Source organism: Vanessa cardui, chromosome 4, assembly GCF_905220365.1.
Source record: "Vanessa cardui chromosome 4, ilVanCard2.1, whole genome shotgun sequence".
Classification (NCBI taxonomy): domain Eukaryota; kingdom Metazoa; phylum Arthropoda; class Insecta; order Lepidoptera; family Nymphalidae; genus Vanessa; species Vanessa cardui.
This window is the reverse complement of record NC_061126.1, coordinates 14,509,143-14,534,694: the sequence shown is the minus strand read 5'-3', so window position 1 is coordinate 14,534,694 and position 25,552 is coordinate 14,509,143. Positions and strand designations below refer to the sequence as shown.

The window sequence follows — 25,552 nt, the reverse complement described above, 5'->3', positions numbered from 1 at the left end:
TTGATACAGTGGCGGCTAAGCGAGAAAAAGTATATATTAAAAATTCACTCTATTCACTCTAATCATTTTTCAAACACGCCGATAGAACCTTCAAAACAAACCCTCGAGTGTCTTTCGTGGAACCGATAGTAGTGTCTTATTTGACAATAAATAAGTATGTGTAATGATTCGCTATTGAAAAAAGGATTAGATTCGTCATTGTCATTTAAAAGTATACAACAACAAACAACAACAATGTCACATGCAGGTTTCCTCACGATGTTTTCCTTCACCGCAGAGCACGAGATGTGCGGAGCACGAATCAGCGGAGCTTGCCTGGGTTAGAACCCGCAATCATCGGTTAAGATGCACGCGTTCTAACCACTGGGCCATCTCGACTCAAAAGTATAATATTTTGTAAATAGAATAGATTTAAAAAGGCAAATAATATATGTTCATCACTCAGTGCTCGTAGCTTGTATTGTGAACTACAATACAAATGAAGTCTTCCTACTTCAATGGCTTACTCTATCCTTTAAGCTAAGAATTACGAGGTAAGAGAAAATATTTTGAGAAAATCTTCTTTGAGTAAATCGAAAAATGTATTTTTTGTTTATTACTAAATTTAAAATAGATATATTTCAAGGTCAAATTTGATGGTAACAATTCACGTAAGCTGCAAGTTTAATATTTTTTACGCAAAGACGTTTTCTATCTGTCATGTAATTATGTCAATCTCACCGTATTTCTTTATAGTATGATCGAAGGACACAAAAGAGGTTATGTGACATGAAAATATGTTAAAAAAACTACAACAAACAGGTGTGGCAATTGAAACCAACGCCATATCAAACCTTTATCTTCGCAAATATAGATAACCTAGCTATGTGTAACGCTTTATCTCACTGATAGCGGGCAGTAACGATCCGATCGTCTGAATGGACAGCCCTAAATAAGTTTCAAGAGACAAAACTGTTTGTAGTGAAGTGAAATATTAAAGTGCTATGGCAGGGGTTGGCAGAGGCGGAGGACAAGGACCGGCGGTCGGGAAACTGGAGTCCCAGATTTATTGTATCAAGTACACTTTGTTCTGCTTCAACGTTGTACTGTGGGTGGGTATTGGGAATTGGAAGTAGTGGTTCCTTCCAACTCTATTTCTCTCAGTGTGTTTACTTTGAATTAGTTGTTAGTATTTACGGTACAGCACTAGATTCGATTTCAGAAATGCAACGACGTAATTGAAAATTGTTTGCGCTGTTCGTTGTGAAACATTATTAGGTTGACTCATGGTTGATACGTTGCCTCGTAGGTAGACACGTGGATATTAACGAAAGATCACTAGATCAAACCCGGGTAAATTTAATGTCCTTATTTTTTGTTATTTCTATCACATTTAATTTCGTTATACACGAAAGAATCTTACTAGTATAAGCGTCAAACTTTACCATTATAATGATAAAAGGTGTTGAACCAACAATGACTCGTAAATCTCCTGAATGTAATAAATATAAAAACTTTTTCGATGTTCGACTCGCAGTCATGATTAAGATTGTGTCTGAAACTTATGACTAATCGTCTTAAGATATGGCGTTTACTACGTTTCCGTTGTCAAATACATGCTGCGTCATAATAAACATATATGGTTATTCTTATTGGGTCATCTGTGGGTCTATCTTGTGACGTCAGATCACTTTGTGTTTCTTTTTTCTTTTATTGATTGATTTTTAAGTTTAGTTAATTGATACCGTTTATGTGCATTTTGAAGGGTTATTTCTTGTGAATGCATTTTCTTTGTTGATGTTAGTGCGAATAAAAGTTTTATGTTATTCAGTATTCTATTTATAGTAAATAAAAATTAAGGGAATATCCCAAAATAGAATGTCTTGATTTGAGAGGGTTTTTTGAAACTAATTGTGTAGAAGTTCATATATAAACATGTGACAGAATTTTTTATTTATTTACACGATGTTTCTCTTCTTTGCTGTGCACAGAATGAATTATATACACATACATACCCGAAATCATCGTAAATGCAAACGTTATCATGAGTCATCTCTACTTCATCACTATTCTCCTGCCCTTATCCAAATTTTACTTTCTCTTCTGACGTGATCTCACAAATAACATTCCTTTCAGGCATTTCGTCTTTCACACAACCACCATTTCATTGGTCGTCCCCTTCCTCTTTATTCATCCATATTTACGCTTAAGACGTTCCTCATACCATGGACCTCATGCCTCCGCATAACGTGCCCATTGCATCACAACCGGCTCCCACATAACTTCTCTGTGCCATCTCTATCTAACTATCTTATTTCAAAAAGTCAAGCTTATCACCTAAATGGGTCACGAATATTATAGAAACGAATCGATATTTTCATTCGTGAAATAATTCAATATCGCATTAAATGTTATTGAGCGTCGTTAACTAAAGGGCGTAAGCACCTTTATCAGCTTGATAAGCCACTTGTCCTGTTTTCCGAGTAACCGAATCATAGTGAATCATAAATAATTATAACAAATTTACCATTGTTAAATTCCTTTTATTATGATTTTTGTTTAAAGTTAAATGAACAAATTTACGTTTTGAAACAAGTGGATACATCCTCGTTTATCGTTCGCGTTATTTAATCATACATTTCATTACTTACAATGATGTCAATGATAAGAAAATAATTACCGGAAGTAGGGTTTGGATGGGTCGCGGTATGCGAAAGCGATCCCTTGATGCCTATCCGGAGAGGATAATGCTGGTTTTTTTGTGGGGTATTCCGGTGTACGAAGGCGCATTTTGTGTCCTGGGTACCGGCGTCTATCATGCATACTTCATTTAAAGCCTCAGTTGTCATTCCTGCATTCCATCAAAAAAATTATACCATCACTTATAATTTAACTGGCAATCAATAAAACTTTGTATTTCGGTTTTCTTTTTAATGATTGAGTTAGATAGTATTGCAGACACGGTTTTAACTTTGACAGTTATTAGTTAAAGTCAAGTCAAAGTCAAAAGTCAAAAACCTTTATTCAAAATAGAAGTGTTTACACTTTCTTATTTACTGTCGAAAATCTACCACCGGTTCGAAATATAATACCTCAGACCTGAGAAGAACCGGCGAAAGAAATTCAGCCGGATCATAAACATATTCTTGTCATTTGGAATAGTCTGGAACCGATCATCTCATTCCCAAGGTGTGCAGTCAACTAGAAAGTCCTTAGTGCTGTAATATCCTTTAGCACACAACGCTTTTTAACGATTCTTTTGAATTTTATAATTGAATATTGTTGAACATTTTCTGGGATCCTGTTGTAAAAACGTATACATTGCCCCAAAAAGATTTACTAACCCTGTGTAATCGGGTACTAGGCGTAGCAAGTTTATTCTTGTTCCTAGTATTAATGGAATGTACGTCACAATTTCTGGAAAAATCATTTATGTTTTTGCGTACATACATAATATTATCAAAAACAAATTGAGAAGCGACATTCGTACGTCATTATTTTAATTTCTTTAAATCTACATCTTAACGAATCTTTTGGGCTCAGGTTATAAATTGCACGAATAGCCCTCTTCTGCAGTACAAAAATAGTGTTAATGTCAGCTGCATTACCCCAGAGTAGGATGCCATACGACATAATACTGTGGAAATAGCTAAAATACACAAGGCGAGTAGTTAGTCTGCCTTCTTAAAGAAATATGTAAACAATGCTTCTCTTTCTAATATAAGAATACAAAATCGTTACGTCAGTAAACTTTATACGGGGAGATGATAATAATTAGGTCGTATACTAATAAACTAAAACCTTCCTTGAAACGGGTTGCGTTTTAATACTAAAGAGGCGTTGCGGAAAAACGTCATTTATTAAAATATAGATTCAACTGTTATGAGTGTCTTTGTCGTTCGTTTGTCGATGTAATTGTACAGTTTCTTTTATCGAAAGCAATTGTTCGTTATGTTTGTTTTTGATCGTATTTAGTTACCAGGTTATTTGATCTCGATTGCCTCTTTTTGTGTATTTTTTACTTTTACTTCAAAGACGAATTCATTTCTAAGCGTACTACGTTCACAATCGAAACATAATATGTTGAAGTTACTCATTGTGGTTTTACCTAATATTAAAAATGCTAAATTGCCTTCGTTTGTTTCTCTTTCCCCTAGGAGTAAGAGTACAAAAAAAGACATCGCAAACTGGTGCTAGATTGTTGAGTTTCTTGAGTGCTCTTGCAAGTGAAGCCACGGGCAGAAATTAATAAAACATATTTTTTTAAAGTATAATTATCCAAGAAGTTCTGATTAATTATTAAATTATATTTCATAATCGTATCTCTCTGAAGCTAATTAACGTAACGTGGTTTTAAGAAAAACTCACGAACAGGAAATTTATGAAACAAAATTAAACTTAAGAAAGTTATATAAAAAGGCAGATGTTCCACATAATTTTAGATGGACAGACGAATTATGGCCTCGGGCCGGTAATTTTGTAGAGAGGGGTAGCCTAAGGGTAAGCGCACATTGGGTAGATCTGATTTAACTTGTCATTTCATTCTCAGACAAGTGGTTACACAATGATATTAAAATCAGACACATTTCACAGAATGAAAAATGTTTTTAATTCGTAAGCAATTTTCCGATACGAGAGACAATTATTTCTTAATAACTAACAAAAAATTTATCGGGAATAAAACATTGCTATCTCTTTCTTATGTGTGAAATTAGTAAAGATAAGAAGTATAGCCTTATCAAAATTCTAGTTCAACGATTGCGTATAGTCAGTTTCACTACATCCGGATATTGTTAAAATAGTTATTTACATGTATGATATTTCAAACCTAATTATTAAATTTAAAACAAAAATCATGCAGTTATTTCAATGCCTTTCAATCTGTTTATTACAAAGCTTTAACGAGCTATCAAAAAACTTCGATAGAAATGGTTAAATAAGTACGATTTTATCCGATTGTAAATAATAATAAGTAATTTGGGAATAATGATATTCTAGACTTATCTGTCAAATTTAAAACTTACACGTGAACATGAAAGTAAAAAAGTAACTAATATTCTAATATAAAAAATGACAAAGTGAATGACTTCTTAATTGTTGCCCTTTCACTTCTTTTAAAAAATCCATCATTGAATTTTAAGTACACATTGTCACAAAAAAGATCTAGTGAATATACATTTATAAATTTTACTCGGTGGTAGGACTTTGCTCAAGCCTGGGTACCCACATCAGATATTCTATCGCCAAGTAGCAGTACTCAGTATTACTGCCTTCCTGTTTGAAGAGTGATTAAGGCAGTCTAAGTACAGGTACAACGGACATAACATCTTAGTTACCAAGGTGGTGCATCTGTGATGTAAGGTATTTTACTTCGCTATCGTCTACGGGTGGTGATGAATTCACCATCAGGTGTCAATTTGTTCGTCCGTTTATTAAAAAAAAATCCAAGTTTAAGCAGATCATGTTTTTTTGGTAACGCTTCTTTAGTATAAAAATTGATATCAAAAAAACACCGCCCGTTTCAGAGGCTTCAGTATATAACGAGCTAATTAAAGTCTCCTGATATAAAGACTATATTTACATGACGATTTCATATTTTTATAAGTTGAGGGCTAATATTGTTGGAACATTGTTCTAAGATCAGATCAGAGGACCTGTTATACTGTACTAGTCAAAATAAAAGCCACACACTCAATTCACCTCTGAAAAATCTTTTGTGACTGTAATTACACTAGCTGACTCATCTTTAAATCCCTATCCCCTTTCCAAACTATAAGTAGTAATACCTAGTGGTAGCAAACGGAAACCAGTAACTTTATAGATGATATCTTTTAAAATTTCACGAGGTTCGAAATGAGTCAGGATGTTTTGATCATTTCGAAGGTATGTTATATTGTTAAAACTAGCGACCGGCTCCGTCTTCGCACGGGTGCAAAAATATGACATCACAGTAGAAACTTCTAAAATTATCAGTGTGTCTTTACTAAAATTGTCCATGTATTGTATTAAAAAACCTTCTCAAGTAACTTTATCTATTAAAAAAACCGCATCAAAATCCGTTGCGTAGTTTTAAATATTTAAGCATACATAGAGAAATAGGTACAGAGAAAGCGACTTTCTTTAATACTATGTAATTATTTAAAATTAATACAATAGTAATTGCACTGTGTCATCGCCCTTATCGCTATCTAAGGCAAACATTAGCGGCACGCGGCGTCAGCAGTAAATTGTCTTACATAACTTGCTCGATACAGCGGTTATTAGGCACGGTTAATTAGGAAAATTAAACATCAACTATAAGGGTAGTGAACTTATAGGTCTGTTAAAGTATTGTTTTGATAAACATAGTTCAGGAGCAGAGATGGCCCAGTGGTTAGAATTGGTACATCTTAACCGATGATTGCGGGTTCAAACCCAGGCAAGCATCACTGAATATTCATGTGCTTAATTTGTGTTTATAATTCATCTCGTGTTCGGCGGTGAAGGAAAACATCGTGAGGAAAACTACATTTGTCTAATTTCATAGAAATTCTGCCACATGTGTATTCCAACAACCCACATTTGAACAGCGTGGTGGAATATGTTCCGAACCTTCTCCTCAAAGGGAGAGGAGGCATTAGCGCAGTAGTGGGAAATTTACAGGCTACTGTTATTAGCCTAGTTTAATCTCTTACCATATAAGTGCAGATTAAAGCTATATATTTTAGGAACAACGACGAAATCATTTAAAAAGTTTATAAAAATTTTGATAAATGATAAGAGCTTAAGAAATAAAATGTCAATACAATTTTTCATGTCAAGTTTGAGTGAAACGATTCTGACGAAGAAATAAACAAGACAGCTACTAAGATGTACGAGTTAAACTTAGTAATAAATCTTCCTTGTATTAGTACAAATAGGAACGGATTTTGTTTTGCCAAAACAATTAGCAACAATAGGGTTATGTAAAAGTCATTAACCCTAAAATGAGCACTGCCTGAAGTATAAATTATGACTTTACTGTCGGTAAGCCATCAACCTTACGTCCTTTATCGTTATTCCAGTCGAACCAGAACGTCAATACCGCCATACAGCAATACTTAGTATAGATGGATGCATCTATTGCTCCACACGAGATTAAACCTGTTGTCTAATGTTAATAGTAGCAGCCTTATGAACGGTTTCAGTCACGGCAATCATTATCAATGGAATAGCCTGAATAGCCAACTGTATATTTTCCCTAGCTCTAGTATGTGCCCAGGTATGTGCACTTAACGTTACCTAAATCACATATTCCAATACACAATACGCTAATTTCCAAAATTTGAGGCACAGCACCAATGGGAATACTTTCCAGGGAGTTTTAAAGTCATAAATTGGCGTATTGTTACTTAGAATCTATTCTCAGAAAAACTCAATACCTTAGTATTGACCAGACGAAGCATTTGACATAAGATCTCCTACAGAGAAAAGGCATATCTACGTTAAAATCTGAACATTACTTTACCAACAAGGCAGTCATACTTTTTAAATCAAGACAGTATTTAAACATACAAATAGCTAGCATATTAATTCTTATGCAAACATTATATATGTTCTACCTTCACCTATAATAAAATATTCGCCCGTTTCTTATTAAATTCGCCCACTCAGTACTTATTTTCGGTCGCTTCAGTATTTATTTATTTCCCTTCTTAGAAATACCACTTTAAGGAGCCCTTTCTAGTGATTCATAATTCTCACCAGCTGAAATAATTTTCATAAACAAACTTTAATGTTGCTCGGTTTTGTATAAAGGTAGCTTATAAACTACCTTACCTAAAACTGACCGACCTCCGTGGTGGATTAGTGTGTACACCGGTTTTCATGGATACACAACTCAGGCGCGATTTCTGGTCGAGTCGATGTAGAAAAATTTTATTAGTTTTCTATGTTGTCTTGGGTCTGGGTGTTTCTGGTACCGTCGTTACGTCAGATTTTCGATAACCCAAATGCTTTAGCTACTTACATTGGGATCAGAATGTATGTAATGTTGTCCAATATTTATATATTTATATTCATTCATTTTTTTTTACATTCCCTATTAATAATGTTGCCGATTTTATTAATACCTGACTATATACATATAGGATGTAAGGAAATGATTTGTATGAAACGCGTAATCAAAACCTTATTGTTAAAACGAGCTATTGTACTTTCGATGCTGGTTATTGAAAATCGAGATACTTTTTTATTTCCTGAATAAATATTACTGTAGCATATGTGATATTTAGGTAATAGGTCAGTATGGTGAGTTTTAATAAAACCTGAATCGTCATAGCTATTTATGATCATTGTTGGATATATTTTTTATGATGGTATTTGAGCAAATAGCCTACCGGATGGTAAGTTGTCACCACCACCCATATAGAATGATACTGTAAGAAATATTAACCATTCCCTACAACACCAATGTGCCAACAACCTTAGAAACTAATGTGTTATTTCCTTTACTCGGTCCTAGGGAGGGTACCCTTTAAACTGGAATACAACAATACTGAGAACTGCTGATTTATGGTGGAATATCTAATAAGTGGGTACTACCTACCTAGACGGTCTTGCAAAAAGCAATTCCGCCCAGTAAACATCGGCGATGTGAGACTTTGTAGTTCTTTTGACTGTTTTCCATGACCTTTTGTCTTTTCAGTGCATTGTCAATATTTCTTGAGTATTCCATTCTTTTAAGGATTGCTTTAAGTCCCTAATGTATATATATATATACATGTACTTCATTCCATCTTTCCAATGCAAAATATGTCCCAACACAATCACCATAAATAAATTTCCTCAATTGATGACAAATTTCCACTTAACATAAATTCTGATTATTATAGGTCTTACATTATAAAGGATAATTCTGTGAATATTATTAGTGATTAAATTCCTTACCAAAGCGGTCTTGTAAACGTGTATCAATTCCGAATAGATTGATCGCTAAATAATTAATAATTTTCAACCATATTATTTATTAAATCGCCAATATCATTTTCATATAATGTGGTCTATTCTCCAAAGAAATTGTTAAGTTTACTTTGGGTAATTTAATATTTATATGATATATTATTCAAGTACTAGTAAAATATATATATACTAAGTTATGAGAACTGGATATATCGACAAAATTCTTAAAGAGTTACCTCAATTACTGTTAAGTGCTCTTTGGTTTCAGTAATCGTTAAAGGAATAAAGTTTGAAGTTTTATATTCTATGACTGATAATTAGTACGGTCATCTCTGAAGGTGATTATTAAATATTGTAAATTTACAATGAATTGTACAAGATCGATTGTTAATTTTAGTAAAGCTTATACAGTTGAAAAAACATTTTATTTATCAAGAGTTTGAAAAAGATGAATTTGCCTGTAACAAAAAAAAACGTAATAGTCTAACGTTTAAAATTCCAGAAAACCTGAACAGCTTTTTCCTATTTCCATATCTCCTTTATCTGTATTTTTAAATTTAGCCTCGAAAGCATCGAGATCACATTAATTTAAGACAGAAGCAAAAATTAATTCACACTTCGTAGAAATTTTATTTTGCCTAAAATCAATCACATTATACGATCGCGGATATGAACTATAACTTCAAACCGTATCAAACTCATGACTATAAAATGAACGATAATCGTAATACCGCTTTAAATTGGAGTGTCGAGCGAGTTGACGCCAAAAATGCTGAACGTCAAGTGTCATTCAAACCTGAACAATCGTTAAGGTGTTCCTGCACAAATGAGAAATAATTGCTTGAGTCGACCCGCGAGGTCACTTCCAATAATTGACTTTTGGAATTGTGCCAAGATGGATCAGTGTTCCCATTTAAAATGTCACCTCTGCATACGGTTCTATTTTTGTGACGAACTTCTGCAAAACGAAGCTATTATATCGTAGAAGGTTTATTTCTAAACATTCGAATAGAAATTGTAAATTTCTTTTAATCAAAAATAATAAAATAAACTTAACTTATATTTTGTATTTCGAACATTCGAATTAATTTCTTCTAAATTAATTCTGCGTAGCGATCATTAAAATAGATATAATTACTGAACAGGAAAGATTTGTTAAAGTTTTGAAACGGATAAATAATCACAATTAGTTAATTGGAATACACTTAATGAAATCTTCCAGCTAATATACAATGGTTTACGAGTCTACGATTTCAGTTTATGATGAACACCGGTTGGGAATCTGAATTAATTTATATCGATTAGTAATACATTAATTTAATTCATTGACGATGAAAATTCACCTTTCAGGTAAACTTTCTTTTTTTTTAGAATGAGTCATTAAACGAAAGTTTTCTATATTTCTGACAGTCCGAGATATATAAGACAGTAAGCTGAACGTCAATAGCATAGATAATCAAGAATTTTTCTTTACATATTTCAGATAATCGTATAATATTTTACCTACACCTACACTACTATTACAAAGAGTTTTGATACATCATTATACAAGTTTATTGAAATTGCTACCAGTTTGGAATACACTGTAAACTCAGAAACTATTTTTGCAATACTCATATATAGCCGTATGTAGTTCTACAGAAAAATATACTCTTAATATAAATACGATTCAATATAAATACCTAGAGTCTAAGCTACTTAAATTAATAATTGCCTGTAAAAAGAAGACGCTTCCCTCGTTCAACTTCAGCAAAAAGTTCAGGATCTTGCTTCGTTGCCTTCAATTAGTTGATTATGCGCTTCAGAAAATATTAATTTAACCTTTAAAATATGTCGAATGTACTTTTACTTTTATAGAAAATGAAATACGAAATACTTTCAATTGAGATGTTTAATATAAGAATAAATATGTATCAGGCAAAAAGGGGGTTTTGAGGAGGGAAGCATTGTGGAAGATTAAGGCAACGTTTTCGAAATTGAAAAAACAAAACGCCCACGTCTTGAATTCCATGTATTTTCGCTGACTCTGGCGCCTTATTCCATTTACAAAATTTATTTTTCCGCAATGTTCTCCGTAAACGGCAACGCTAAGTCGCTGGGCGGACCCGTAAAGAAGTCACTTTTAACTGTATGATTGCAATTTATACCAAATTGGACTCTTGTTCGCTTTAACTGAAAACAAAATTTCGATTATATAAATTTTGACTTATCCACGTTAAAATAAAGCCGATTAACCCAACTCAAACGTCAAACGTTGGAGGTGTTAAGTGTTTGTTTAAAAACTTAAAATTCGGAACGGATTCGTTCCCGGGAGTTGCGTGGAATAGATAAAATCTACCATATAAGATATTCAAATCCCTTAAGTGCACGCTGCGGTTGAATTGCGAGAAAAAGTCCCATTTTGAAACGTTGTAAAAGTCTTTATTATTCCGGATTCACAGGTGTCTCAGAGGAGATACAGAGGGAGACAGAACTGACGGTTCCTCTGGATGTGAAATCGGCGCGACATTACCGAAATAGTGCTGCTCGACTCCTGATAGACTTGTCACGTGTTGACAAAATAAGTTTCACGAACAATTTCGTCTAGATTTTCTTAGGTGCCCTTTATGTAGTAATCTATGGTTTGATATAAAATTTAACGCGTAAAATATTCACGTATCTACATTGTAATGCCATATACGACGCTTTTCACGCGGCAGACAAACGCGGTGCGAGTTTTTACGATGCTATAAATTTTTAACATCACAAAAACTCTGTCTTTGGCTCCCAAAACGAACAAAACATAGTCTACGTAGCATCGGACAAGAATATAAATTGAGTTATATCCGATATGAAAAAAAGCGTTCGTTTTAATTATTAATGGTGGAATGTTTGTTACTTAAGTTAAACTTTTAAAAATTCACATACATTTTTAATTGCATGTTCTTAAAAAATTGCAATTATTTTATTGACACATAAGCAATTTGGTCTACCCATGAAAATAAAAAGTATCTCTACCACGAAGATCGCACTATCCCAATGCATCACCAACCTAGGAAACTAAAATTTTCCTTATCTATGAAATTATACTGGCAAACTCACCGGTTCTCGAACTATTACTGTTAGCGGTTGCTAATATACTATTGCTGTTAGCGGAATAAGTGAAATTGAATTACAGCTTATTATTTATTCAATTTCCCCAAAGTTACATCGTAAAGTAGAATCAGGTCAAATTAATTAAAAAAAATTTTTTTTTGCGATATCTCATAAGGTTTGGTAATTCAGGAAGCAAATCCACGGCTGACACACCATTTTTGATCATATTTTACCGAACCATATCATATTTATAGCATCAAGTTTTTGTATTAATATTAAAACGAAGTGATCAAAAGTAATTTTAAAATAAAACTCTAAGAAACAACTGTAATTTAGTTAAATGGTAGCTATCAAATAAACTTTCGTAAACTCAAGCATAATAATCGCTCCATTAAAAATAAGCCGGCTAGAATTTGACAGAATCGATTTTTCTTTGTTTCAAATTTATTAGTTAGTCGGCTTCGTTTCCAGATTGTCCCATTTATCATCGCGAGAGCGTGTATCAGCGAGTGAATTCGAGCGTTAATGGCGGTCTGGCCCTAGCATTATATGATTTTTCCCGCTGCAAACCGTACAAACGTACAAGTCAACTTTCCGCGTCATTTGGCGAGGCCCTAATGGATTGCGAACAGAGTTGTTGTCTCGACAAAGGTTTTTGCAGACAGAGTATAATGATGCGTAGATATGGCTCTTTTTTGCTTGTGAGATTATGAAGCGCTCTGGAAGACTTCCCGCAACCGCTACAGCGACCTGATTCTTGCAGTTTTTGCTTGATTACTTTCATCTTTGATGTTCTAACTTAGAAATGTATTCGTCCTGTGTAGTGGGGAATATACAGTGAAACTCAATTTTCCTAATGAAACTATATTCTTTTTCTGAAAAGTACATCAACCATAGACAACATATTATATAAAAAAAAAATCTATTACCAATCTGGTTCCGTATTAAAATGTTTGTGTATTAAAGTAAGTGGTAGTGCCACGCTGTATACCTTCGGGTTACAGCCGAATGGGCCGGCACGCCCGGGGAAGTACCACTCTCTCACTTAAAATCGGCGTAAAATGGTAGCTATGCTAACGTGTTTCGCCCGGTAAGTGAGAGTTCCGGAGGCCCAATCCCCCTCCCCCCCAAAACTTGATGGTTGTGCAGAATATGGTTAAATTACCCCAGGAGGGTACCACCAGCGACAGCGGTGGAGAATCCCTCTCTGGGCATCCATGTTCAGGACATACACCACCTGAGCAGGGATGCCCAGGCTGCCCTCCGAATTCTGGGGGGGGCAATTTTGCGCTCGCCACTGTTCGAGGCAAGCGGAGCAGGCATCATAAGGCAACCCCTACCACCCTCGCTGTGGACTTCTGCAACATAAGGGGACTCAACTCTAACCTCAACGCCGTTCACTACCATCTGGAAACGGCGAAGCCGGCCTTGCTCTTTCTAACCGAGACCCAGATATCTTCTCCTGCCGATACGACTTTTCTTTCGTACCCTGGGTACAAATTGGAACATTCCTTTGTGCCACGAGCTGGGGTATGCGTTTACGTCAGAGATGATATCTGTTCTCGACGCCTCGGCAGCCTTGAAGGACAGGACCTATCGATTATCTGGCTGCGTGTAGACTGCGATGACCATCCGCGAATCTATGCGTGCCTTTATAGGTCCCATAGCGGTAATGCCGAAACCGACCGACTGGTTGAGCACGTCCAATTGGCTACAGATTCCGTGCTGCAGCAGATTCCATCCGCAGAGATCATTATTCTGGGCGACTTTAATGCCCACCACGCTGAATGGCTCGGCTCACGCACCACCGATCATGCGGGTAGATCTGTTCTGGACTTCGCTCTAGCATATGATCTGACACAACTGGTCAACTCGCCAACGCGAATACCGGATGTGGAGGATCATACACCTTCCCTGTTGGACCTTCTGCTGACTTCGCATCCGGATGGCTATCAGGCTACCGTCGATCCCCCTCTGGGCTCGTCGGACCACTGTCTCGTCCGGAGTACAGTGCCGGTTATGCGGTACTCACGTCCTCGCTTTGTTGGGTGCCGCCGAGTATGGCACTACAAGTCAGCAGATTGGGATGGGATGCGGTCTTTTTTTGCATCTTACCCATGGGTGCAGATTTGTTTCTCGCCGGATGATCCGAACGCTGCTGCTGACTCTGTTGCCGATGTGGTGCTTCAGGGTATGGAACTATTCATTCCTTACTCTGCAGTACCCATCGGTGGCAAGTCCCAGCCTTGGTTTGGTCGCTTCTGCAAAACGGCATCACGCCGAAAGTGGGAACGCTATCAAACCTGGGCTAATGCATCTGCGTCTCGTGATGTAAATACCAGCGCATTCAAAAAGGAATATAACTCTGCCTCTAGGTCCCTCAAAAACGTGATTGCTAGGGCGAAGACGGAGTACATTGGCAGAATTGGCGAAAGACTAGTGCGCCTCCCTTCAGGAACACGTGCGTTCTGGTCTCTCGCTAAGGCTGTCTTAGGGAATTTCTGTCAGCCTTCGTTTCCATCTCTGCACAGGGACGGTGAGTCATTGGCCCATACCGCGAAAGAGAAAGCTGATCTTTTAGGCTCTCTCTTCGCGTCGAACTCGACTCTGGATGACCAAGGAAAGTCTCCACCGACAATTCCGCGGTGTGATACCACGATGCCGGAGGTTAAATTCCGGCAAAGTGCAGTTCGCAAAGCACTTCTTTCCTTGGATATTCATAAGTCGAGTGGACCTGATGGCATCCCTCCAATCGTGCTACGGACATGTGCTCCCGAGTTGGCACCGGTCTTAACGCGTCTTTTCCGGCAATCCTACACATTAGGCGTCGTCCCGAACTCCTGGAAGACAGCTTTGGTGCACCCGATCCCTAAAAAAGGCAACCGCTCAGATCCGTCCAATTATAGGCCTATAGCCATCACCTCCTTGCTCTCCAAGGTAATGGAGTCCCTTATTAACTGCCAGCTCCTGCGGTATCTAGAGGAGAACCAGCTGATTAGCGACCGCCAGTACGGTTTCCGTCGGGGTCGGTCGGCCGGTGATCTTCTAGTTTACCTTACTCATAGATGGGCTGAAGCAGTTGAGAGCAAGGGGGAGGCATTAGCAGCCAGCTTGGACATAGCGAAGGCCTTCGATCGCGTCTGGCACAAAGCGCTTCTTTCGAAGCTTCCTTCCTATGGGCTTCCCGGGAAATTATGCAATTGGATTACCAGCTTTTTGGCAGATCGGAGCATCAAGGTCGTTGTCGACGGTGCATGCTCCGACTTAAAAATCGTCAATGCTGGTGTTCCACAAGGCTGCGTTCTATCACCCACTCTGTTTCTTCTGCATATCAATGATTTGTTGCAAATCGGGAACATTCATTGCTATGCAGACGACAATACCGTTGACACCTTATACACCGGCCGCGCTAATATTTCTCGGGAAAACGTCGAAGAGAACCGGAACAAACTTGTGTCTGAAATCGAATCTTCGTTAAACGAAGTCTCGAATTGGGGCCGACTAAATCTAGTCCATTTCAACCCCAAAAAGACGCAAGTTTGCGCGTTAACCGCTAAAAAAACACCATTTGTCGTATCTCCACAATTTGAGAACATTCCGATAGCCGCTACAGGTAGTATCGGAATACTTGGCGTTGATATTTCGAGCCTCGTTCAGTTCCGCGGTCAATTGGAAGGCAAAGCCAAATTGGCTTCAAAAAAGCTGGGTGTGCTCAGCAAGGCGAGACAGTATTTCACGTCGGCCCATCGCCTAAAACTTTACAAGGCGCAAATTCGGCCTCACATGGAGTACTGCTCTCACCTCTGGGCGGGTGCTCCCCAGTACCAGCTCCTTCCATTTGACCGCATTCAACGTAGAGCGGCCCGAGTTATCGACGATCAAGCCCTTTCCGATCTCCTTGATCCTTTGGCTTTGCGTAGAGATGTTGGATCACTCTGCATCTTCTACCGAATTTTTCACGGGGAATGTTCCGAGGAATTGTTCGGATTAATCCCGGCTGCTGAATTTCACCTTCGGACATCTCGCCAAAATTCTAAGTTTCACCCGCACCACCTTGATGTCCGAAAATCCACAACAGCGCGATTTCTCAGACATTTTCTGCCTCGCACAACTACTTTGTGGAACCAGCTTTCGCCGGCGGTTTTTCCGAACCGATACGACATGGGAACCTTCAAGAAAAGAGCGTACTCCTTTCTCAAAGGCCGGCAACGCACCTGCAAGCCCCCTGGTGTTGCGGATGTCCATGGGCGGTGGTAGTCACTTTCCATCAGGTGAACCTCCTGCTCGTTTGCCACCTATGCCATAAAAAAAAAAAAAAAAAAAAAAAGTGGTCTTGTAATAACTAAACCACTGAAATTTCAAATAATTCTCAAGACGGAAACGCATGTGAACAAACAGATGAATAAGCAAACTCGCTTACGCATTTATAATTCAATTCCCGCAGCTTTGCCCGTATAAGGGGGATTCAGATATAATGTACCTTTTTATATAGTGCTATTTACTATGCTATGTTTATGATATTCCAGATAGCTAGATACAAATATTCAAGATGACATTAGTAAGATTAGTGAAGATTACCATTATCATCACAAAGTAAAAATTCCAATCCGTTGATCAAATCTAAATTAACTCAGATTATTTTATGGATATTTAAAAACCGTAATTATTAATGTTTTAAATATGGAAACAGAAAATGTTGTCAATTTTAATATTTAAAAGTCAAAACTTAATTGCATTAAAAATAGCACAATGCATGCTGCATATTTCCGTATCTCAATAAAACTCGTCTGAGTCGAGCAATATGAATCTTTCACTAATTTTAGTACATAAGTCACGAATGAAGTCCAAACAGTTATTTTCTGGTTAACTCAAAACATTATTAAAGTTATTAATTTCGGGACATTTACCATGTTTATAAATAAAAAAAAACTCAAAACATTTCCCATTCTCCGTCTTTTATAAATGAAGACACGGGCATTAATTTTTCATGTTTGTACAAAATAAGTCCGACAAACGAAATAAAAATTCTATTACGAAGGAGAACAGACAAGAGCAGTTAAATATTGTACAAGTTTGAATAAGGTAAGAAAGTTCGCCCGATAGTTGATGTTCCGCAATTTGTCAAAAACACTGAGGCTACGTTTTGAACGAGATATTTCTGGTATAACTAAAATACTCCACGTAAGTTTAAGTTAAAATTCTGACGTATTTCAGTTGTCTACCATAAAAATTATAAGCTATAAACAATGACGCCGCTACGTCCGTAGTATCTTATAATAACAATATTAAAATAGATGGCTTATTTATATTTTTAATTCAGTAAATTTGAATGGTAAGAAATTAAAATAGATGACACCTTTGGGCAGTGCGTACCATCTGGTCGCCCTTATGTCCAGTCCTGAATATTTTAACAAAGAAATATAATTGGTCCACTCTTGGACTTGGACCTTATCCCACCACGTTGTTATGCGGGTTTTTTGTATTTTCGAGCTTTTTCGAGGTCGAAATAAATTGTTACATAAATTAAGTATGAATAGACTGTTATGTTTGCCCAGCTTGTAAATCCAATCTCCACAAATTTTCGGCAATCTCAGCTCTGATGTAAGTAGTGATATTTATTATGAACAAACATCATCAGTCGTATATTAAATTCAAATATAGATGGTCTAGTTCTGATAAATCCGTATTCTAAATGTTCGTTTTCACTTACTAAATACAAACAGGTTATAAAGAAAAATTTAAGTCTCACTCGCCTTTAACTTTTCGACAAATCTTATACTCCATGCTACCCAATATATCATGGAATCATTTTTGTAGATGCAATTCCTGAACTGTAACTGATTTGGCTGCAAAGAGAGCAAAATAACAAGTTCATATCATGTCACGTTTCGAAGCTTCCGTCTCGTTGCGAATATGGAAGATGTGTCTATTTGGGAAAGAAAAAGAAAGCAAATGAGTAGAATTTGTCGACGCGATTGCACGACACATAATGCGAGCGCCATGTCGCAAAATTGATACAAATTGTCAAAGAAGTTGCACGTTATATTATATTTTAAAGTGAAAATTCTTTGAGAAACGCTATGACAGTAAAACTTCAAGGTCGAATTGGATAGCAATATTTCTGTGCGAAAAGTTTTCGAAATGAAATACTTTTGACACAAAAATGATTTTCCATTACTTCCGCAAACGCTACCGTAAACTATAACAAGAAAATATTTTATTACATTTCTAACAAGTTCCGTTTTAAAACCCATTACGTTATTGACAGGAGCATTTCTTTTAAGAATATTTTGAGCGATTTATCGATAGTATTAAATATCGCCGACTATTTGACATTTACCAATTACTGAATTCTAAACAGATTTAATTTTATTTTAAATAAATTAGTCTTATCTTACTGTTCAGGATCATATAAATGATATACATAAGTCTTAACTATCCAGTAACGATCATACTTACACATAATGGTATAAAATGTGGTAGAAACTACAAAATTAACCTTTCAAAATGACAAAAGCGCTTGTGACAGCCTGCTTGAATGAAGTATATTTTGATCTTGTATATCCGGTACCAGATTATTCTTCCTAAAAGAATATTTATGCCCGGACTCCCTTTTATTAAGGGTTTATTATATGAGCTTAGGCATAATACAGCAATAAATCAGCAAAGTAATCAGAAGACACGTCGATGTTAGCAAACAAAATATAAGAGGAAAGTGACTTAACTTTTATCTGTAACAATCCAGGAAGGCAAAAACAAGGCTATTAGGTGGAATCGCTTGATCTAAGGATATTCATTATTCTCGAAATAAAGTTTTTTATAAGCAAACTAACGAACGGTTTTTTGATCTAATGGGAGTAAACAAACGCATGAAAATATTTTGTTTGGCAATTCAACAATGGGAACAAAATAATATTCCCTTAATGATTCAAGCAGTAAATCTTGAAGGTACCAAATGGACGTCGCATTTCTTTTTTATTGATAAAATATATTTTGTACACCAGGTCAAACTGTCGACTTTATTTGTCGTCGAAGCGATTTATAACATAAGATTTAAGTATTTTTTAATATTTAGATCATTATATTCCGTGTATTGATTTTTTTTAGAACATTTTAATGTTTTTTTTTGGAACGTTGAAATGTGAAAGTGTTTGGTTTTCCCTTGAAACTAAAAAGTATGATCATTTATTTTTGAAAAAAAAACCTGTAGATAAAATTTAATTAAATAGTCTTTCTCAGCTAAATTATTTTTGAATAAGAATTAAGACGTTTCCCCAATGTTAACTTATGCAATTATCATTTCGATAAATTCGAGGTAACTGTTGGCAGTAAAAATCGCGGAATTGCGTATTTCCGGCATAAAACTTTATGACACTCGCGGAATTAATGAGATTGTAAAAGTTTTACATAGATATGATTTGACACAACTGGTCACCTCGCCAACGCGAATACCGGACGTGGAGGATCATACACCTTCCCTGTTGGACCTTCTGCTGACTTCGCATCCGGACGGCTATAAGATTGTCGTCGATCCCCCTCTGGGCTCGTCGGACCACTGTCTCGTCCGGAGTACAGTGCCAGTTGCACGGTACTCACGACCTCGTTTCGCGGGCTGTCGTCGCGTGTGGCACTACAAGTCAGCAGATTGGGATGGGATGCGGTCCTTCTTTGCATCTTACCCATGGGGGCGAGTTTGTTTCTCGATGGATGATCCGAGCGTTGTTGCTGACTCTGTCGCCGATGTGGTGCTTCAGGGTATGGAACTTTTCATTCCATATTCTGCGGTGCCCATTGGTGGCAAGTCCCAGCCCTGGTTTGGTCGCCTCTGTAAGACGGCTTCACGCCGAAAATGGGAACGCTACCAAGACTGGGCTAACGCATCGGCGTCTCGTGATACAAACACCAGCACATTCAGAAAGGAATATAACTCTGCCTCCAGGTCCTTCAAAAACGTGATAGCTGAGGCGAAGTCGAAGTACATTGGCAGAATTGGCGAGAGACTGGTGCGCTTCCCATCAGGAACACGTGCGTTCTGGTCTCTCGCTAAGGCTGTCCTAGGGAATTTCTGTCAGCCTTCTTTTCCGTCTTTGCACAGGGACGGTGAGTCATTGGCCCATACCGCGAAGGAGAAGGCCGATCTTTTAGGGTCTCTCTTCACGTCGAACTCGACTCTGGATGACCAAGGAAAGTCACCTCCATCAATCCCGCGATGTGATACGACGATGCCGGAGGTTAAATTTCGGCAAAGTGCAGTTCGGAAAGCACTTCTTTCCTTGGACATTCACAAGTCGAGTGGACCCGATGGCATCCCTCCAATCGTGCTACGGACATGTGCTCCCGAGTTGGCACCGGTCTTAACGCGTCTTTTCCGGCAATCCTACGCATTAGGCGTCGTCCCGAACTCCTGGAAGACTGCTTTGGTGCATCCGATCCCTAAAAAAGGCAACCGCTCAGATCCGTCCAATTATAGGCCTATAGCCATCACCTCCTTGCTCTCCAAGATAATGGAGTCCCTTATTAACTGCCAGCTCCTGCGGTACCTAGAGGAGAATCAGCTGATTAGTGACCGCCAGTACGGTTTTCGTCGGGGTCGCTCAGCCGGTGATCTTCTAGTTTACCTTACTCACAGGTGGGCTGAAGCAGTTGAGAGCAAGGGGGAGGCATTAGCAGCCAGCTTGGACATAGCGAAGGCCTTCGATCGCGTATGGCACAAAGCGCTTCTTTCGAAGCTTCCTTCTTATGGGCTTCCCGGGAAATTATGCAATTGGATTACCAGCTTTTTGGCAGATCGGAGCATCAAGGTCGTTGTCGACGGTGCATGCTCTGACTTAAAATTCGTCAATGCTGGTGTTCCACAAGGCTGCGTCCTATCACCCACTCTGTTTCTTCTGCATATCAATGATTTGTTGCAAATCGGGAACATTCATTGCTATGCAGACGACAGTACCGTTGACACCTTATACACCGGCCGCGCTAATATTTCTCGGGAAAACGTCGAAGAAAACCGGAACAAACTTGTGTCTGAAATCGAGCCTTCGTTAAACGAAGTCTCGAACTGGGGCCGGCTAAATTTAGTCCATTTCAACCCCAAAAAGACGCAAGTTTGCGCGTTAACCGCTAAAAAAACACCATTTGTCGTATCTCCACGATTTGAGAACATCCCGATAGCCGCTACAGGTAGTATAGGAATACTTGGCGTTGATATTTCGAGCCTCGTTCAGTTCCGCGGTCAATTGGAAGGCAAAGCCAAATTGGCTTCAAAGAAGCTCGGTGTGCTCAGCAAGGCGAGACAGTACTTCACGTCGGCCCATCGCCTAAAACTTTACAAGGCGCAAATTCGGCCTCACATGGAGTACTGCTCTCACCTCTGGGCGGGTGCTCCCCAGTACCAGCTCCTTCCATTTGACCGCATCCAACGTAGAGCGGCTCGAATTATCGACGATCAAGCCCTTTCCGATCTCCTTGATCCTTTGGCTTTGCGTAGAGATGTTGGATCGCTCTGCATCTTCTACCGAATTTTTCACGGGGAATGTTCCGAGGAATTGTTCGGATTAATCCCGGCTGCTGAATTTCACCTTCGGACATCTCGTCAATATTCTAAGTTTCACCCGCACCATCTTGATGTCCAAAAATCCACAACAGCGCGATTTCTTAGACATTTTCTGCCTCGCACAACCACTCTGTGGAACCAGCTGTCGCCGGCGGTTTTTCCGAACCGATACGACATGGGAACCTTCAAGAAAAGAGCCTACTCCTTTCTCAAAGGCCGGCAACGCACCTGCAAGCCCCCTGGTGTTGCAGATGTCCATGGGCGGTGGTAGTCACTTTCCATCAGGTGAGCCTCCTGCTCGTTTGCCACCTATTCCATAAAAAAAAAAAAAAAAAAAAAAAAAGATCAGGCATAGTTTTATAGTTGTTTTTAAAATATAATGGGGTTATATTGGGCTATTCTTCGAGTTATAGGATTGCTGTACACAAGGTTTAATAATGACCAACTTTTAGGCTTTAATGTTATTTATATGTCTATGTAATACAGAACTACACGCACACTAAAATGATGAAGTTAACACGTTTGCGTTTGTTAAAATTTCTTTTGTAGTATGATAATCTTGGTATATCAAATAATCCAAACTTTTGGGATATGCCCAAACATGTTGTACAAAAATTGTCTAAATTGCTTGTTTGAGGTTAATACACCTTTGAAACATCGATCTTGTACTATTTTTTTGGTGTCGTAAGTGTCTTTGAGAAAAGAGTAACGACTGAGTTTCTTACCGGTTCTTTAGCACAATCTCATCAACATTCTGAATCAGTTGCTTAACATTAAATTTTATCTTGAGACATGAGTTTTTTTACCTAAGAATATATTTGGTGTAAAAGAAAACAATAGTGCTTTTTCCTTTGACACTCGACTCGGATAAATGAAATTAAAAAAAAAGAGTATTGAATCTGTAACAAATACCGAATAGAAAATTAATTTACAATCAAATAGACAATTAGATAATATTGGACCAAACATTTGAAATTAATTGTTGTTCATTTTGTAAATTATCGAAAGATTTTAATTATGTCACGGGTTAATTACCGTCATTAATATTAATAATATTAATATTTTTAAGCCTATAAAATTTCGGTAACTTTGCCTACATTATATTTATAACTTGATAAAGCATACTTATACCGACTTTTTATATATCCTTGAAAAAACGCTTTTGTAAGCAAACAAGGTATGTGGGACTCGTTGGTGACGCGAATGCTTAATGCATCCTATGATACCGAAACACCCACTGTAAATCTAGTGGTATCCCCTTCGTCTTCTAGTACTTGGAGATTTTTGGTCATAGCTAAAATTCCTTCAGAAGCACTACAACTACTACAAAGTGTTAAAGTTAATTTTAATTGATAATTTTTTTTGCAGTTATTTGGTGTGTCAATATTCGCACTATGTCTCTGGATATGTCTCGAGCCGGGCTTCAACGAGTGGATGAGAATATTGGAGCTGCAGAAGTACTTCATCGGTATCTACATCATTCTAATCGGATCGCTTGGCATCATGGTGGTAGCTTTCATTGGATGCGGTTCCGCGTTAATGGAAAACGTATTTCTGCTGCTAGTGGTAAGGTCTAATTTTATATTAGTTTAGAAAACGAGCTTAATAATACTTTTTTATGGTATAAGTCGTCACCCTTGCCAAATTACCAATTAGCTACCAACCTATTGGGAACTACTTACGTCTCTCGGGCCTCTAGTTGTACTGGGTCACTCACCCCTTCAAACTAGAAAACAATGATACTAAATACTGTTGTTTGGCGGTAAAATGTCAGATGAGTGTGTTGTACCTACCCAGACGGGCTTGCAAAAAGCCCTGCCACCAAGAAAAGTTATATTTTTTAAATATTTTTATATAAGATGTCAAAAACCAAACAGTTAAAAAATTAAGTTAGTTTTAAGATTAACTAATTTTGTTTTTAATTGAACGTTCATTGGTCGCCTATTGCATCGCTAGCTGTCAATAATCAATGACAATTTAGATAAAGCTTAAATTAGCTAATTTGAGACTGATGTCTTTAAAAAAAAAAGGTGTCTATAATTTTTTTTCCTTATTTATAAAACTATAATGCATTTTATTTCATACATCGAATGGTGCTTTAAAAGCCACAATACGAAACTCTAATCTTAATCTTCGTTTATTTTGATTATTACAAGACTACAGAGAATATATTTTAGTAAAACTGGTAGGAAGTGACATCATAAGAATTATACGTAATTCTCAATTAATTTAACATAACATTTTGTCACTTCTATTTATTTTTATATCCTTTTTCACAGTTTACAGCGACACAATGCGCTCTATTCGTGTTCGGGCTGGTGGGCGCGTGTGTCGTATTAGACTTCTCAACGTATGACTCCAGCATCCAGCCTCTCATCAGGAATGTAATCCTCAGACTCGTAAACAACCCTCAACATGAAGGCAGTCGGGAGATACTTAGGATGGTACAAGAAGGTGTAAGTAATAGACATTTCTAAACTTTTTAATTCTATTATCTATATTAGTTCTATTTATTAAGCACATTCAGCAGCTACACTTACACATGTTATATGTAAAGCGTTATTATTAGTTTATATTTAATATAAAGTGTGCAACTCTCTAAGACGGTTACATGTATTTTAAGGTACAATACACACAGTATATTTTTTTACTAAAACATATAATTTTTAATTACCAAAAAACAGACAATTAATATTATAATTGACGAATTTTGTAATATAACTTATGAAGTTAATAACATAGAACAAAACAAATTCAATAAAAAATTAAAAGAATTATTAAATAGAACTTAATATTTTTAACCTATTTATTGTGCCAAACTCAAGATATTGCGAATTAATTTATATTTAAATTTTGACGTTGTTCAGTTGTTACCAATGCTAACACACACATAGAAAACATAACACCTCGTATGATAAAAATAACCCACGAGAGAAGCAGTAACGTTTATCAGTGAAACTAGACAGGACAGTATTATGAAGCAGTATAGTTGAATTAGACTGATCAATTGATTGACAAAGGTTACAGTTAATCAGGCTACATCCCTAATTAGTAATTACAATCATCAACCATAGCTATAAGTAAGCTATATACGAGTAAACTATATGAGAACACATCATTAGCTATGAATTTAGTTAAATGTAAGCATAATTAAAATAAAAAAAAATAAGGCAATGAGAAAATGCTTTTTATTTTTTTTATTACGACCTCCGTGGTTGTATAGTGTGTACACCGATTTTCATGGGTACGCAACTGATTCCTGGTTTCAATTCCCAGCCTAGTCGATGAAGAAAAAAATAATTTTGTATGTTGTCTAGTGTCATTGGGACCAGAGTAATGTATCTGATGTTGTCCAATATTTATTTACTTATAAAATAAAAAGAAATGTTACTGTTTACCTACGCTGAATTACAAACCCTTCGTGAGAAAACATCTTAACTTTCGTAACCTACGTTTTCATGTCAGTGACGTAGTTCTCAGAAAACGGATAGTGAAAAGCGGCTTATTGTCATTGTATTAGAAATAATAACCACGTGACATGCCATGTTACTACGGCCACGCTTAAAATAGAATACTTGAGACGAGACAAATAAACGTCTTACTCTCCTATAGTGGAACAGTTAGGCTATTCTGTAAATTAAATACAACACCACTTTGCTGTATACATAGCTGAAATTTTTAAAAATAAATTTAAAACAACAGATAAAGAACTAAAATGTATATTTATTAATTTATATAAACTCAATCAGCATTGTAATTTTACGTACTTACTGTACATCATTAAAGATATTTATATCAATACTAATAATTAGTTAAGTTAACAAGAATTATACTAATTTACATATACATACATAAAATGACTCTAAATAAATTATCTGTTCATCTCTATTGATTTAAATAGTTAAAATATAAAAGTGAGTTTTCAGCGACATACCTAGTTATCGATTAAAAAATCTTTTTGGAATTCATCAAAAAATCACCACGAATTTTATCACTGTACCAAAATGCAATACATAAATTGATATTACA

General features: G+C 36.8%; 1 protein-coding gene across 1 annotated transcript in view; it reads left to right on the top strand.

Moving 5' to 3' along the window:
- The first annotated feature begins 889 nt into the window (after positions 1-889).
- The window catches only part of LOC124544388 (tetraspanin-2A), a 31,495-nt gene continuing 6,832 nt past the window's right edge, over positions 890-25,552 (top strand). Inside the window, exons 1-3 of the mRNA XM_047122916.1 lie at positions 890-1,091; positions 22,892-23,089; positions 23,803-23,979. Of these exons, the coding sequence (XP_046978872.1) occupies positions 984-1,091; positions 22,892-23,089; positions 23,803-23,979 (483 nt within the window). The 5' untranslated portion in view covers positions 890-983. The remainder of the gene's footprint in view (positions 1,092-22,891; positions 23,090-23,802; positions 23,980-25,552) is intronic.